The sequence below is a fragment of the Ascidiella aspersa genome, chromosome 2, assembly GCF_963924565.1.
Source record: "Ascidiella aspersa chromosome 2, kaAscAspe10.2, whole genome shotgun sequence".
Classification (NCBI taxonomy): domain Eukaryota; kingdom Metazoa; phylum Chordata; class Ascidiacea; order Phlebobranchia; family Ascidiidae; genus Ascidiella; species Ascidiella aspersa.
Genome location: NC_139448.1, coordinates 11,917,045 through 11,931,653, shown reverse-complemented (window position 1 = coordinate 11,931,653; position 14,609 = coordinate 11,917,045). Strand labels below are relative to the sequence as shown.

Sequence of the window (14,609 nt, the reverse complement as noted above, 5' to 3'; positions counted from 1 at the left end):
ACAGGAATGGTAGGTAACTTTAATTATTTTTTTATCTCAAAAAGAATTAAGAAGTTTGATTTTAGCAGTGCAGGTAATTCAGACTTACAAAAGAGACGCTTTAGCCCAGGAGTTAGATTCTAAAAATTGGTGGTCATCAAGAGTAGACAACGTGCGTAAAACAACTTACAGTTGAATATTTATTCAAATTTCCATCGTTTTGACCATTTGGAAAATCCTACGAAAGTGTGCGTGAAAAAAGGTAATGCTTTACATCCCTGGACCAACTACACCGTAATGCAAACCATTTTAAATTCTATAAACATCATTTCTGCTATTAGTGTTATCGTGGACAATCGTTGGGCATTTCGTTACAGTGGACCACAAACGTAATAAAAATGTTCCACGACAGATTCTGTTGCATCACACAGAACAAAGTTATTGTAGTTTTCGAGGTAACTATGTCATAAATAGAAGACCTATTTGCTTAAATAAAGTTTAGCAATTGTTCGTGCCCATTTTTTTATTAGTTAATTAAATTGTCGTTTCATCAATGCCATTTCTGCGTAATTATCGCGTCGTTACCCTTAAACAACAATCACTTCATTCAAGCGGCCAATTAAACTGTCGACTTTTACTGCTTTCGCCAAATGCACTTGCACGCGTTCGAATTGCCAATAAATTGCAGTTCGAAGGCGGCCAAGGCTCAAGCGATTGAGATAGCAATAGACTTTCATGACGCCCTGAAGGCACGAAGTAGGCGTCAAGATTCGAGCGGTCTCACCGCCTCGGCATGACAACTATTTCTGGCAAGCAAAGCAAGCCAAGCGTGTAGCCAAGGCTGTACGGCACAAGTCAGCCCGCTGGAACACGCTGTGTTGGTCTACATAGCTTCAGGTATTTCAAGATTAACATGTTGGTGTGATCTTTGAGTAGCTTGATTCGGTTTCGAGCGTCGGATCGTTGGCAGTTTAGAAAATACGTTTTCTGTTAACAAGGCATTCGATATAGAGAACTATCATGTAGACGCAGCTCCTGTTATAATCATCAGTCTACTGGATAAAATGATAGATCAGTTGTACACTGCAAATAAGCGCGTTACTAATATATTGTAGATTAGCATGTCAGCTTGAATACCGGATTAAAATGTCCTGTGTTTCAAATATAGGAAGTGACGTTTCGTGTGTAATAAACGTTCGTTGCTTAGTGTGTGTTCGAATAATACATTATTGAATAATAATTGCAAACATTAAGAACAGTCCTGACAATTGCTGGTATGACATACAGCAAAGACCGTTGGTCAGCGCCAAGTTTAACGTGCGATACTAGGCTACGTGCATGTACTTTGTACTTTGTGGTTTTAGTTTTATGGAAGCTTATCACGGCGATCAACCAACATGATTGCATGTTTGCATTAAAAGGCACAAGCGACCGTGGGATTACCTATTGACGCCAATACTTGTCGTTTTGACAATCTTACAGGAAAAAATTGCAGTACAGCTGCAGCCTATATCGTTGGAATGTTTTGTTGTGGTGAAATAGAAACGTACAATGAGGCAATTTTGTTTCCAGAATCCAATTAGCAAGCCTGACAAATGCAAAGTTAAACCAATACTCTACAATCTGTAGGCCTGTATAAATTTATTTTCAACCAAGCAGTATTATTCAGTCTTTTTTTGCCAAGTTCGCAAATTGATAGTTTTTTATTTAACCTACAGGTGGACGCTGTTCAGCAGTTCAGTGATCGAAATAGATACAGATAAAATATGAGCACGAGCATACCGCGGCAAAGCTGAAGTCGCAATTGCAGGAAATATACAGGGTATGGACGAGGCGGTGGAGTACGACGATTACCGGCCAGGGCACTTCCACCTGCGTTTAAATGTCAACAACTCGAGTGGCATCGGAATTTACGACGACGACGCGGTGACGGCTTTGCATCGCGAAACTCAAGAAGACGAGGCTAATAGGTGAGTGCCTACTTTAACCAAGCCCATTTTACGCCTCTTGTTTGGGCCATTACACAATCATTTTAAAATCTCGTTGGGTCGCTTTTGATTATATATAATAGTCTATTGTCTGGTAATATCTGTTGACAGCAATGGTTTTAAAACAGTGTAAATAATAACACAAAAAAGTGAAAGATTTATTAAGACCTAACCATTTTCATTGTTTACCCATTTGATTCTGCGGTGGACTATAGATATAACACCAAATAAAACGTGCATTAACTTTCACAGCATAGTTATGCATCAAAATTGTGGTTGGACAATATACATTTACTAGTGTGAAATACCAACACAGCATGTAGCAACTGTAGCATGCATAATCGCATTGCGACTCCAAGAATGTAAGAACCTTGACAATTCATATTGAAGCAACAATAAACTAAGAATGTGCCACGACGTCTTAAGATGTATTAATCGGATTAGTACACCACATGGAAAGGCAGGGCTTAATATACTTGCATAAGCTAACCTGAAAGGGCCACACGTTTCTTTCTCAATAAACTCATCTTATTTGAAATTTGTATGTTAAAAAATAGTTAAATCTACGTTTTTTAATTTTTATGATCTTAAAGTATTTTTGGACAACAAAATCGCAAAACAGAGTTACTATTATACAAGTCGATGGTTTATACATTGACAGTCCCAAGAACCATAAAACTATTATTTGTCCAAACTTATGACTAAACATGACCGACCTACGTGATTGCATGGTTCTATTTGTTTTCAAGACGCGAAAAATGCAGGCGAAACTCGAGATTGCGCGACCTGACCTTCCGGTACCAGGCGCAGGTGAGCGATTTGTTGGAGAACGACGTTCCTGACCAAACGGCTGCCTTGAACATGGCTGGGGTAAGAACAAGGGTGGTAAACTACCCCGATATAAGGAATAATGTGACATAACTTTGGATGGCGTGTAACATCAACATAACTTTTAAAGTATGCCTGCACAATGTGGTTCCAATTGTGTATAATATGTGGGTTAACGCGACTAAGTATAATCTTAGAAAAAAAACTTTCTAACCATGTTGCGTTTGCATACTGTTTGCCCAATGTCAGGTTATTCCAACTATGAAGGCTCGATTTGAAATATGACTGTTACACTGTTTAAGGCTAAATTTTGTTTGAAATAGTCACCCCTAAAAAATTGTTTTCGCCTATAACTTAGTGATAATTAACGACTATACCTTACTAACAAAAATACAATCTATGGTTGAACAACAACCAGCAGCACAATAAGACCACGCATCAATGAGTTTGTAACGGATAAGGTCAGCATTTCCATGTGACCTTTTCCATTGCGTTTCCGACCTTCTTGTATTTCCTTAAATTGGTTGAGCGCAGTAGAGTGTGAGAGCACAGATTCGCTCCAAACTGAGAGTGTACCTTTTATGCGAAAATTTGATTTGGACATATCTAAAAAGCATTTGTTGTGAAGGACCCTATGTAGCGCAAAGGCAATGTATGATAGGCTAATAATTCACAATAACGAAGCCAATAAAGATTGTCAGTAATTTTTAGCTTAAAAAAGTTACAAATTTATGCCTTTTGCCCAAATAAGTAACGTCTAAAGCATTTGCCGGATTTAAACTCGCAAATGTCCCAATTGTACACAAAGTTCAGATACACGTTCTTTCTGAATACAATTTCTATTGTCCTGCTAATTGCCAGTGTGGTAATGCCTTACATCACTGTATTTAAAACTGGCTCGACTTGGTTCAAGTTTTTTAGACAAATAATTTGACTTGGGTTTCAGTAATTGTGTCAAACTACTTGGGCTAAAATGAAATTCAGTGTTTTCATTAAATATTTGTTGATAAAATTGGGTTATTTATGTCAATTTTTGCACGTGAAATCATTTTCTTGCGTTCAGGTTCTGGCATTTCGCCGTGATAAGTTGGAGGACGCGATCGACCATTTTCTTGCAGCTGTTGACCTGGATCCAAGCAACGTGAACGCGATGCAGAATCTCGCGCACTCTTACTCGAAACTCAACGACCCCGAAAAGGCGGATGAGAGCAGCGGAAAAGTACGAAAATAACATATTTTTCTTATAATAAATAAACTTATATGGAAAAGGGATTAAAACTATTTAGGATAAATTTTGTAATAAAAGAATATAGTTTAAACATATTTCGTTATCTATGAAAAAACATTTACAGACCGTTTGATGCTTTATTATGAATGCTGCTAAAGGCGATATGGTTTGTTTAAAAACAAAATTTGATTAAGAAAAATAAACCGTTTTTATTTTAAGCTGTTCATTTACTAAGAAATTGTACACAAATTAAAATTTAAGACCAAATTCGACGTGTGTTTGTTTTTAGGTCCGCGAGCTTCTCGGAAAGGGGGATCTTCCGGCCAGCGAGCACCACATCAACCACGTGATGGGACGCAGTCTGGCCGAGCAGGCCTACTCGTTCGCTTACGACATCGGAGTAGCTGACCAAGAAGAGCAGAGGGGTCGCTTGCTTAACGCCATCAAGGTCTACGACAGGGCTATGAACATTGGAGCAAGGTATTACAGTGCAATTGAAAACAGTCTGAAGTTGGTTTACGCTGGTAATGGCTTTCGTTGTTACGGAGATATTATATAAACTTTGAAAAGCCTAATTTGAGTTCATTGCCAAAAAACATCTTGAAAAGGACTTGTATTTAAAGCCTATGTTTTTGCAAATGTTTTTAGTCAAAACAAATGATTTTAGTCAATGATTTGCGAAAGTTTTTAGTCACCTAATAAAAAATAATTAAATGTATATTTTTGAATTGTAACCTGCATTTATAAAACTTTTATTCGGCTCTACAATATTACAACGGTATACCGATTTTCATATCGTACATGACTTGTTTTAAATAAAATTCTCGCTTCACAACCTGACTGTTATAATTCTGTCGCTTTATCTGAGCCAATGTCCTTTAATTTTGATACACTTTGGCTGTTGCCCCCTTTAGCGCTATTTCACTGGAAGAGCGGCGCCGCTGGTATTTCGTGATGGCTACGATCTTCATTCGCCTTGACACGCTCATGACCTTGTCACGTGAAAAGGAGAAGACGAGGTTACCGGGGTTCAACCGAGCGGTCAACCTTCTAAAAGAGGTCGCCAAATCAGAACGCCTTTACCACCAAGTCCTGTCATGGGCCTATTTAGGTTAGTTAATTGGTTGCCATCAATCATTAGAATGAAGTATACAAAAGTAGACCCAAGTCACCGTTTTGTTATTTTACTATTTTTGTGTGTCTATACAAAGGCCATTAAGCTTACTTCAGTTACATACCTTTGGACCCTTTTTGTACCGCGAAACTGGGAATCACTTATGTCCTTGTATATTTGTTTCTCTATTTAAACTACTGTATATACTATATAAAAACATATCATCAAGTTTTTGGTAAGCATCACAACTGTTATCCTGCTAGTAGAAACCAGAATACACCGATATACCTATTGTAGTAGCTTATACTTATTGGTCACGGTCCTTCTGAAGGTATTTTAATGGAGCGACAGTCGGCTTTCGAGACCACCCCTATGTCCATACACGATTGCGGCTTTACCGGTACTGATCCCCTTGACTGTTATGGCAAGGCAATCCAGATGGCGGAAGGACAGATTAATGTGCTCAACAGACTCGCAAAGGTATGTCCCTATCGTTTTTAACCCCCCAAAAAATATTCCAGTCAAGAATGCCGTTAGTCTAAATTTAGCCTTGGGGGACATCACCCGTTTTTTATTCTAATTTGGTTTCCAGTGGTATTTTACAAGTCCTACTTCTAATTAAACCGTTTGTGTTGCGTTTCACTGAGTTTACTACTATAAGCTATACTGCGGAATGTCCGGTGCTTTGTATTTTATTTCTGTACCAGATATTTTGGGTTTTACTTAAGGGTTAAAAACAAGTTGCTTAGGAATGTTTACTCACTATTTTCTGAGAAATTTAGTGAAGTATAAAACTTTGCCTTAAATATCTCACCATAATTAAAGTGACCAAATTAATTTAGTATTGGGTCAGCAGCCGTACCATCCCGAGTACTGCCGATAATACCAGTTGGTATTTCAAGTCCGATCTGATGTTATGGGACATCCCTGTTTATAACCAGTCTTGCATTTGCCGACGAATCTCATTGAAAAACCAAATGGAAGTTTTACATTGGATTTGCAGGTATTTCAAGTGATGGGAAAGCACGAGCTGGCGGTCGGAACTTCGACGATGTCTATAGAGAGCGACGGTGACCCGCATTCTAACATGTCGCCTTACCACTGTAGGGCAAGGGTCAACACAGCAATGTACATGAGGGTCAGTATAAATATTGGTGTGCGAAATAAGTGGTCGGTATATAAGTAGGGTGGTGGTGTAAAGTGTAAACTAAATAACCGATCAATGCTATCTAATATGACTTCTGAGATGATTTTAAAAGTAGATTTACGCTTGTTTCGGGTCAACTAGGATATGTATAAGGTATACCGGGCTCTAAGGCTAACGAGAAACTGAAAATTATAGTCATAATTTTTTGTGAATTATGTCATTTTTTTGTGAATTATGTCATTTTTTTGTGAATTGTGGAGTCAGACTTGACAATATGTATGGCGATCATGCTTGGCAGATATACAAGACACATGCTGGAAACTTCGGCAGTAACTGTTTCGGCCGACAGTCTTTAACACTTAGTGCGTATATGATATACTTTTAAATATTATCAGCTTCTAAAATTAAAAAATTGATGTCTTTAATCCTTTTGGCTATGTCGACACGCCAATGAGTTGGGCGACAATATTGTAAAACAAGAACTGTTGACGGTTTATGGAGCATAGCGTTCTAAAATGTAATGTTAACCAGTTATTTTTATTGCAGGACCTGCGAAAGAGCAAACTCGGCGCAAGTACCATGCCTGACCGCGATCTCCTGGAGAAAGCCAGGATGGATCTCGACAAAGTTCTCACAGTTTCGCCCAGTTTACGTTCCTATATGGACATCGGTCAGGTTGGTGAAATAAAAACTATCAATAGCTGCTTCGTTAACGGTTAACCAATGGAACGTCGTAAGCTGCTTTCTTTGATAAAACGGTATGGCCCAAAACTGGACCTAGCGGCGGTTACAAAAATCGACTTTCGCCTCCTGTTGCCAGTCCAGTGCCTGAAAACAAGTCAAGTGCCTAATTGAAAGCGATTGAAGTGCGTAATTATATTTGAAATTTAAAGTGAGCGAAAATATTTGAAGGCATCCCACCTTGCTTAAAATACTTTCACGATTTAATCATGTTCAACAATTTGTATATGTATTATATTTTAGTATACATCAAAATCACTGCCATATCTTTCTGCGAAAGGAATGTTATTTCTGAAATGACATTTCCGTTTTCTTTCGTTGCACTATTAAAGGTTTATAAAGTTGTCCGATTTTTTTAAATGCTCAGGAATACTTATTTAATAAAGTTTACAATTTTATCTGTATACTGTCAATAACTTAGATTGTATTTAAGAAGTTTATCTTAATTTCCCGCAGGTGTGCTACTACATGGGCGTGGACGCCATTAACGAATCGTTTGTGGTGAACGAGGATTACCTTAACAAAGCGCTCAACTTCTTTGCCCGAGCGCTCGACTGCGAAATGGGAAACGTACTTCCCGAGCTTCAGCTGCTTCGAGGAAAATGCCTTCGAATTAAGGCAAGGCTATAGTGTGCAGTACTCTACGATTATGAAGGGTTGAAAATTGTATACCCAAGGAAGTAAAGGGTGAAGAGAACCTACTACCAAAAAAGTGGAACATTGTACTCATAACATTTTTTTTAATTACATTTTTGTTGGAACTTAACCGAAATAGGTACGCCATACACACATTCGAATTGAGCGTCCCGAAGAAATATTTTGGACACATGTTGTTTTTGTCCGAACCATTTTTTTATTTCTTACCCTTTTTTGCTCGCCCCTTCTTTGAGTAAACTCGATCTGAGTAACTCGACTAACATATTAACCTCAACATATTTTCTTGGCCAAATTTATTTTATCAGTAATTCCATTTTTTGTTTAAGGTACCAATGGTTTTTTTGTTATTTACCAGGGCGAAGAAAGAAACGCCTTGGAATGCTACAAACGCGCCATAGAAATGGACAGAGAAGGTTCCAGAAGCACTCAAGCGTTTCGATGCCTCATGGAAACTCTTGTTTTGTGGTAGGCAACTACACCTGTTCTATTACATTTTGTTGGTGAATGGTACATTTGTGTTGACGAAATTCTTAATATGTTATAATATTCTTGTTTATCAACAATGTATGATAAAGTGACTCTTTTTAATGACTTAATTTGTCTTAAAGTCTTTCATTCAAAATCTGTTGAGTCAATTGGATAAATGACTTGATTTGAACTTAAGTCATTTGGGAATATGACTTGACTAAAATTCAAATGCCTCATCGGAATACATATCGATAAAATAGGCAATTTTTACAAATATTAATAAATGTAAAAGCACGATTTGGTTACGTTGTTTATGTTTGCAATATCGCCCAGAATAGAACGTGTTCGTCGATTTTCTAAGTTTAACATGTGTTTCGAAAGACAATGACGTGACTTGGATTTGGCTTGTTATGGCAATGGCTTGGGGTGGACCAAACCTTGGTAACTAATAATTTGGATTGGATTTGGTTGTGCGAAATAATATTGATTAGGGCCTAAGTCATTTTATAATTTACAACACTGTGAAAAGTTAATATGTTTTAAAAAATGATGGGTGAAACGGGAATAGTCTTTTGAAATATAAACTGATCCAACTATTTTTTTGCATATGCAATGACTCAAGTTCAATCGTTACGCATTTTCTATTTTGCCAAATTGAACTGTGACCGAGCTTACAAACTTAACATTTTGGCCACTCATTTCTAACGACTTGAATTTCAACTTAATTGTACAAATTGTCTTCCCTGGCAGTTAAGGTTATCCGTTTTAGGACTGTACTTTGTTGTCCACGGGGTAATTTCAACCGTCACTTCTGAACACAGGTACTGCCAGGGCGGCCCAATCAAGCGTGAAGCGATAATCGGCGAAGCGGATCGCTGGATTCGAATGGCGTTGAGCAAGTTCGACAATGATGCCATCACCGGTGAGCTTCGGTCCTTGTCACACTGTTACACGCACGAGACGCTGGAGCTGTGCAAGGGAATGATCAAGAGCGGCAAGATGGCGCTCGCAAAGTTGTGCTTCTCCATGTTCCCGCTTTCAAGCGCTGCCGCCAGCGAGGCTTGCTGATTTTTTTTGGTTTCATTTTTTATCGCGCTTCACTATTGATGTCCACGTTTTATTGGAGTATTGTATGGACATGTTTGATTGGGAAACTTTATTTCAACGAAAGTTAGCATACTTAAGCGACTTGATACGACATTAAATTTGCTACAGCGTCTCAAGCTTATATTCAGCTTCTTCTATATCACGTATCATCAGATGAAAACTATTTTTAGTCCAATGATGTGTCAGCTAGTGTTAGATTTACTAGATTTGTTCGCTTTTACTTTTAACTCGAGGCCCTGTATATGAAATACAAATTGCAATTAAAAAAAAAACGAATGAACATAAAATTGTTAAGAGAGTGATTAAACGTCTGTTACCTATACACTTTTTGTTTGTCGTTTTTTGTTTGTTTTATCAGCGGTACGCTTATGCAATTGATCAGCGCTGATGTATATTGAAACTGTAATATATTGTTTGCGTAAGCGATATTTCTACAGCTATTGTATAGCTTTTGTGTGATCCCAAACAAATCTTGGAAATTTAACATACCGACTGCGGTAACTTATCAATTTTGGCTATGATTACAAAGGTCTCACATCATTAAAAATAAGTCTCACATCATGAGAATAAATTCTACCACAAAAAATAAATTCAGTAAGCGACTTGATAATTATTATGTTACCAACTTCTTTCTAGTTAAACATTATAAAATGATTTTTTACCTTTAGAATACTTTTTAGAGAAGCTATTTCTATCCAAAATAGTAGGCCTGCCTGTTATTGTTTAATTATACATGTGCCTTTAAAAAAAACTATTTTTCTTAATTTTTTTTCCTGTCTCTATTAAATTCACCACGCTTTACTTTTTGTGTTTTTATCTCTTTCGCAATATGTTTGCTTAATTGTTTTATATATGTATATACTAAGCCGTTAACTGTCAACACAGCTTTTCAATCATAGGCTACGCGCTCTTGTTTACAGCAATCCAATAACACTGGTCATTTTTTGTAATGTTTTGTGGTATTATTAATATCATGTAATGCTAAAAAATGATGTAGTTTACGTAGTATTCTATCTGTGTCTGACTAACATATTCGATAAGAACAGTATAGGGAGAATTACTCTTGCTGATGTTTTTGCAAAATATGATATATTGAGTAGTTAATTCAAGAGATTGGTCGTGCCGGAGAGCTGAGTATGAATACTGTTTGAACAAGTACCCCCTATTGGTAGGCCTAGCACTGCCGCAGAAGAATTAAAATAAATAAACGTTTGTCAATGCCAGATTTTAATCAGTGTAATTATCACTTATACTGTTCAATAAGTGTAATGTATCATACTTTTGCCGCACGTGCACATCTTTGTAAAATTGTTTTGGTGACCGAACGTTGCTACAAACATTTTTTCACTTTAACGAAAATTTAACTTTTAAAAGTGGTCCAACGGTACGCAGGGTTTTATTTTGTAAGCCAGGATGTTGTAGGCCATCAGCCTCAGTTGCTGATCTAGATTGCCTAATGTCAGTGTAGGAAAGCAATGAAAAAAGATTTACTGAACAAGGCAAAAAGCTTTATGGCGCTATCTATCCTAAAGGCGCCGTGTAATATTGTCACATCTTCTATTAGCATGGTTGCCATAGACATGGACCCAAAAATAAGAACAGCCGAAAAATTTGGTTTAGTTTCAAACTGTATTTTATTGCGACGCTGGTGTTGTTCTTATCTCTGTTTTATGGCTGGAGTTCGACTAAACAGCTGACCTTAACTCAAAACTCTATCTTCGTCTAAGGCGATACAAAAAAAAGTTTTAATCTAACATCAGTAGTTATAAATGCCCGTCATTATTCCCTTGGGCCTCGACATATGCCCTGCCCTCGCCATGTTGGCTTGGCTTCTTGCCCTTTCTTGTGCTGTAACAGACAGCGAGGTAGTGCAACCTTTTGCAAATAAACATGGAAGGTTTTTTAAGGTGTACGACAGCAGCTTCTCAGTCTTTTGTGCGGTTTAAGTAAATTAACGTCCATAAGTTTTTCGCAATGTAAACCGTATGCCTGCACGTGCAGTTTGCTAACGATGCCTTTAGGGAACAGCTGAATTTGATGTATCTAACGTTTTTTTTTGCTACACCAACAATAAACAGATCTATTTATAAAATATTAGGCTAGCGCTAAAAGCGAGTTTTTTTAAATTATATTTAGGGTTTGAATAACCGAAAGTAAATTTACAGCTAAAAAGTTTCGTTTCAATCGAGATGGTACGCATTGTCAGTGAAAAGCCATTAGGTTCGAAAAGATGAAAACGACTAGGCTAGACGGTATACTAAATATAAAAGTTTACGCAGGTAAGATATCGTCCGTGAGTTAGTTGTTCAATATATACGTTTTTCTTGGACATTTTTGGTTTGCAGGAAAATTGGTGTATTAACTGTATAATTAAAGCTCATTCGTGAACAAATGTTTCAAACATGACTTCCTCAAACAAAGCAGACGTAAAATTTCCCGAGAAAGTCAACATTTCAAAGTCAACCATGCTGACTGGCACCACTGAAGAGACTCAACGTGCGTATACAAATTGGTCACATGACTACGACGTCGATTCCAAGACTCTGGGTTACACAGTGCCGGAGGATGGTGCCAAACTGTGCATGAAATATGTCAAAAACACCAAGGATGCCGCTATACTGGATGTTTGCACAGGTAAAAAAAACGCTTTTTAGTGTTTGTTTGTGACAACAGTATTTTGTTTAAAGGGTTCGGTTGCTATTCATCATTGAAGATTTGCGTCACTGTGTGATTGCGTAGATGTATTTTGTGTGCTATGACCGCTAAAGAAAGTGGGTTTATATAAAAGTGATTTTAACACGATGATAACAATTGCTTTGTAACGCTAGGAACTGGACTCTTACCCTACTACCTACGCAATTCGTGCAGCTATAATGGCCACATCGATGTCGTGGACGCCAACATTGAAATGCTTGCAGTTGCTCAACAAAAGAATTTGGCGCTCAGGTAAATGTATTTTTGAGCTAGCTAGTTATTTTAAAACTAAATTGACGAATGTAAATGACAAACTAATTCAGCAATATAAAACTGACATTACTAACTTAATACGTGGGGTGTAGGCCTACGTATAGTTTTCGAAACGAAAACATCGGTCCTTCTCTGTAGAATAAGTTAATATTATGCGGTACCGGTATTGTATGTAGGGTAAAAAAATGAACAACTTTTAATTATAGTCCCATTAATCAAGCGTAAGTAAACAGGCGACAACTTTAAAATATTTAGAATAGAGAAAATTTATGAATACTCGCTTGGTCGTTAAAATAATTTCACTTGAATTGTTTTTTGACAGTTCAGTTTAATAATTTTTTATTGCTTGTAATGGCAGGACCTTGTTTTGCCACTGGCTTGTCGAGGGCGGGGATCTCCCTATTGTGCCCGATTCCTACGACGGCGTCACGTGCATCGGATCCTTTATGCCGAATCACTTGGCCCCAACTGATATCCAGGTTAATTTCTCTATTAGAATATTCCGTTAGTATAATTCATAAGGCCTCCGTTCGTAGCCAGAAGGCCGTCAAGTGTTTGGGGAAAAGAAATATTTGACACAACTTGATAACCCAAGAATAAAACACCCTAAAGTTAAAAAAATGATAAAATAATAAACAAAATGATTTCGTTTTTTCAATCACTTGTGCTGGGCTGTGCAAACAATAAGATTTTAAAAGGTTTATAAAGACGTCACACTAATAGGCCTTTATGTTACAACAGCTCATAATATACATTAGGCTACCCCTGTTTTTTTCTTTCTATATGTAAGCAAGTTTTCAATTAAACATTTTTATGGCAAACATTTAGACAGCTCTATTGAGAAACATTAGTATGTGCCTATTTTCGAGTAAGCATGTTTTTCGGGTAAGCATAAATAAATGTAGTTCGCTGATAAAACAAAAATACTTTCGCCAGACTTAAGAACGATTTTACTTTTAACTTTCACTCTGTAAACCTTATTATTAAGGTAATTCATTCGTGTTTTTTTTGGGAAAACAAAAAACAGATCATGTATAAATGCCCAAAGTAGGTTTTGGTAACTGACATTTTTTTGTGCTTGTTTAGCAATTGTTCATTACCCGGTTTTATTGTGTTATTGCGGTGTACAGGCACTTCTCAAGGTCACCAAGCCAGGAGGTTATTTGATTTTCAACACGAGAGAACGATTTCAGGAGATTGTCAGCAATTACAATTCTAAGGTGCTAGAAGTAGCTAACGACCTGGTGGCACAGGGAAAAATGAAATTAGCAGAAAACAAAGAAGTCATTCAAATGAGGAATGTAGATCAATTGACTGCTTCGCTGTACGTTTATAAGAAAATTTAAGCAGACATTTTTTCGAAAAAGTATAATAACCTCGGTGCATAATTTCAACAAGATAAAACACATGTCGCACGGCTAATTACAGCACCATTTTGAAATGAATATATTTTACAATATCGATACGAAGCCATTTGATTGACACTTCATCTGATATTCACAATTAAAAACAATGACGCAACATAAGTGGGTTCACTGGGTTGTCTTACCACAAGAACTTTCACGCCCGCTATACCTAATAAATACCCTTCCTTTTATGAACTGAACCTGAGCCTGTTTAAATACAATCTGTTTAAAAATGAGTATTGTATTTCTCGCATATCTAAGAACGTTTGTATATTTTGATTAAAAAATAACTACCGGTATTCATACAAATGCGTACATTTGTCGTGACAGAATTAGTAATAAAATAATTTAATAAATCGTCGTTTTAAATCATGCGGTTGTGCTTTTTGTTCAGTTATCAGACATTTTCTGCATACCAGTTCGGTCTAGAATACCACGCTTCAAGATTTCTTTAGTAATAGCCCTAGTTCTCAAACAATTTTATCTGAAAGAAAACTATATAACGCTAAGAAATACTTGATTTGTTCATCGCCAAAAGCAGTTTTTTTTAGGTCAACCAAGTATTTAGTTTCTCAAAATATTGAAAAAGAGTTTTCATTTAGTTGTTAGTGGTTGGAAAATGGGAGTTCTATTATCAAAAAAAACATTGTCTGTCAAGAGCAATACATTACCTTAAAACAGGGGAAAAATCGGCAACCTATTTCGTCTCGGGCCAAAACCAAATCTAGAAAGATCTCTGTGGGCCGCACAAAACGATAACTAAGAATTGTGTTATTTTCATGTTAGAACAACTGTGAATCAGCTGCCTCGGATCGTTTTTGCATTTAAAAATGTATTTCTTACGTTTAAGGAGGCAGTAGAATGTTGGAGCAGAGCGCGAAAAAAGCGTTTGTTTGTTTGTTTGAAATTCGAGTTCACACGTCGTCATCCATACTATCCATGAAACTGTAGGCTAATAAAACTACGTTGAGGGAACGCG

General features: G+C 37.0%; 2 protein-coding genes across 2 annotated transcripts; both read left to right on the top strand.

The window, feature by feature from the left end:
* Positions 1-1,703: 1,703 nt before the first annotated feature.
* On the top strand, positions 1,704-10,427 carry LOC146163688 (tetratricopeptide repeat protein 22-like). The gene is made up of 11 exons (XM_083382123.1): positions 1,704-1,949; positions 2,717-2,837; positions 3,859-4,014; positions 4,313-4,503; positions 4,938-5,134; positions 5,469-5,617; positions 6,141-6,275; positions 6,831-6,959; positions 7,482-7,643; positions 8,038-8,147; positions 8,972-10,427. Exons 1-11 carry the CDS (start codon positions 1,804-1,806, stop codon positions 9,216-9,218), a joined length of 1,743 nt encoding a protein of 580 aa, XP_083238249.1. The 5' UTR covers positions 1,704-1,803; the 3' UTR covers positions 9,219-10,427.
* A 1,180-nt stretch (positions 10,428-11,607) lies between these two features.
* Positions 11,608-13,570, top strand: LOC146163687 (uncharacterized). The gene is made up of 4 exons (XM_083380567.1): positions 11,608-11,891; positions 12,086-12,203; positions 12,583-12,703; positions 13,355-13,570. Exons 1-4 carry the CDS (start codon positions 11,660-11,662, stop codon positions 13,568-13,570), a joined length of 687 nt encoding a protein of 228 aa, XP_083236693.1. The 5' UTR covers positions 11,608-11,659.
* The last annotated feature ends 1,039 nt before the right edge of the window (positions 13,571-14,609 follow it).

What these genes read in the sequence shown, in the direction of transcription:
- LOC146163688 (XM_083382123.1), top strand. Translation starts at nt 1,804, where the DNA reads ATGGACGAGGCGGTGGAGTACGACGATTACCGGCCAGGGCACTTCCAC. An exon ending in CCTGTCATGGGCCTATTTAG is followed by an intron (nt 5,135 to 5,468) that starts GTTAGTTAATTG and finishes GTCCTTCTGAAG; the next exon opens with GTATTTTAATGGAGCGACAG. An exon ending in TGCTCAACAGACTCGCAAAG is followed by an intron (nt 5,618 to 6,140) that starts GTATGTCCCTAT and finishes TTGGATTTGCAG; the next exon opens with GTATTTCAAGTGATGGGAAA.
- LOC146163687 (XM_083380567.1), top strand. Translation starts at nt 11,660, where the DNA reads ATGACTTCCTCAAACAAAGCAGACGTAAAATTTCCCGAGAAAGTCAAC. An exon ending in TATACTGGATGTTTGCACAG is followed by an intron (nt 11,892 to 12,085) that starts GTAAAAAAAACG and finishes TTGTAACGCTAG; the next exon opens with GAACTGGACTCTTACCCTAC. An exon ending in CAAAAGAATTTGGCGCTCAG is followed by an intron (nt 12,204 to 12,582) that starts GTAAATGTATTT and finishes TTGTAATGGCAG; the next exon opens with GACCTTGTTTTGCCACTGGC.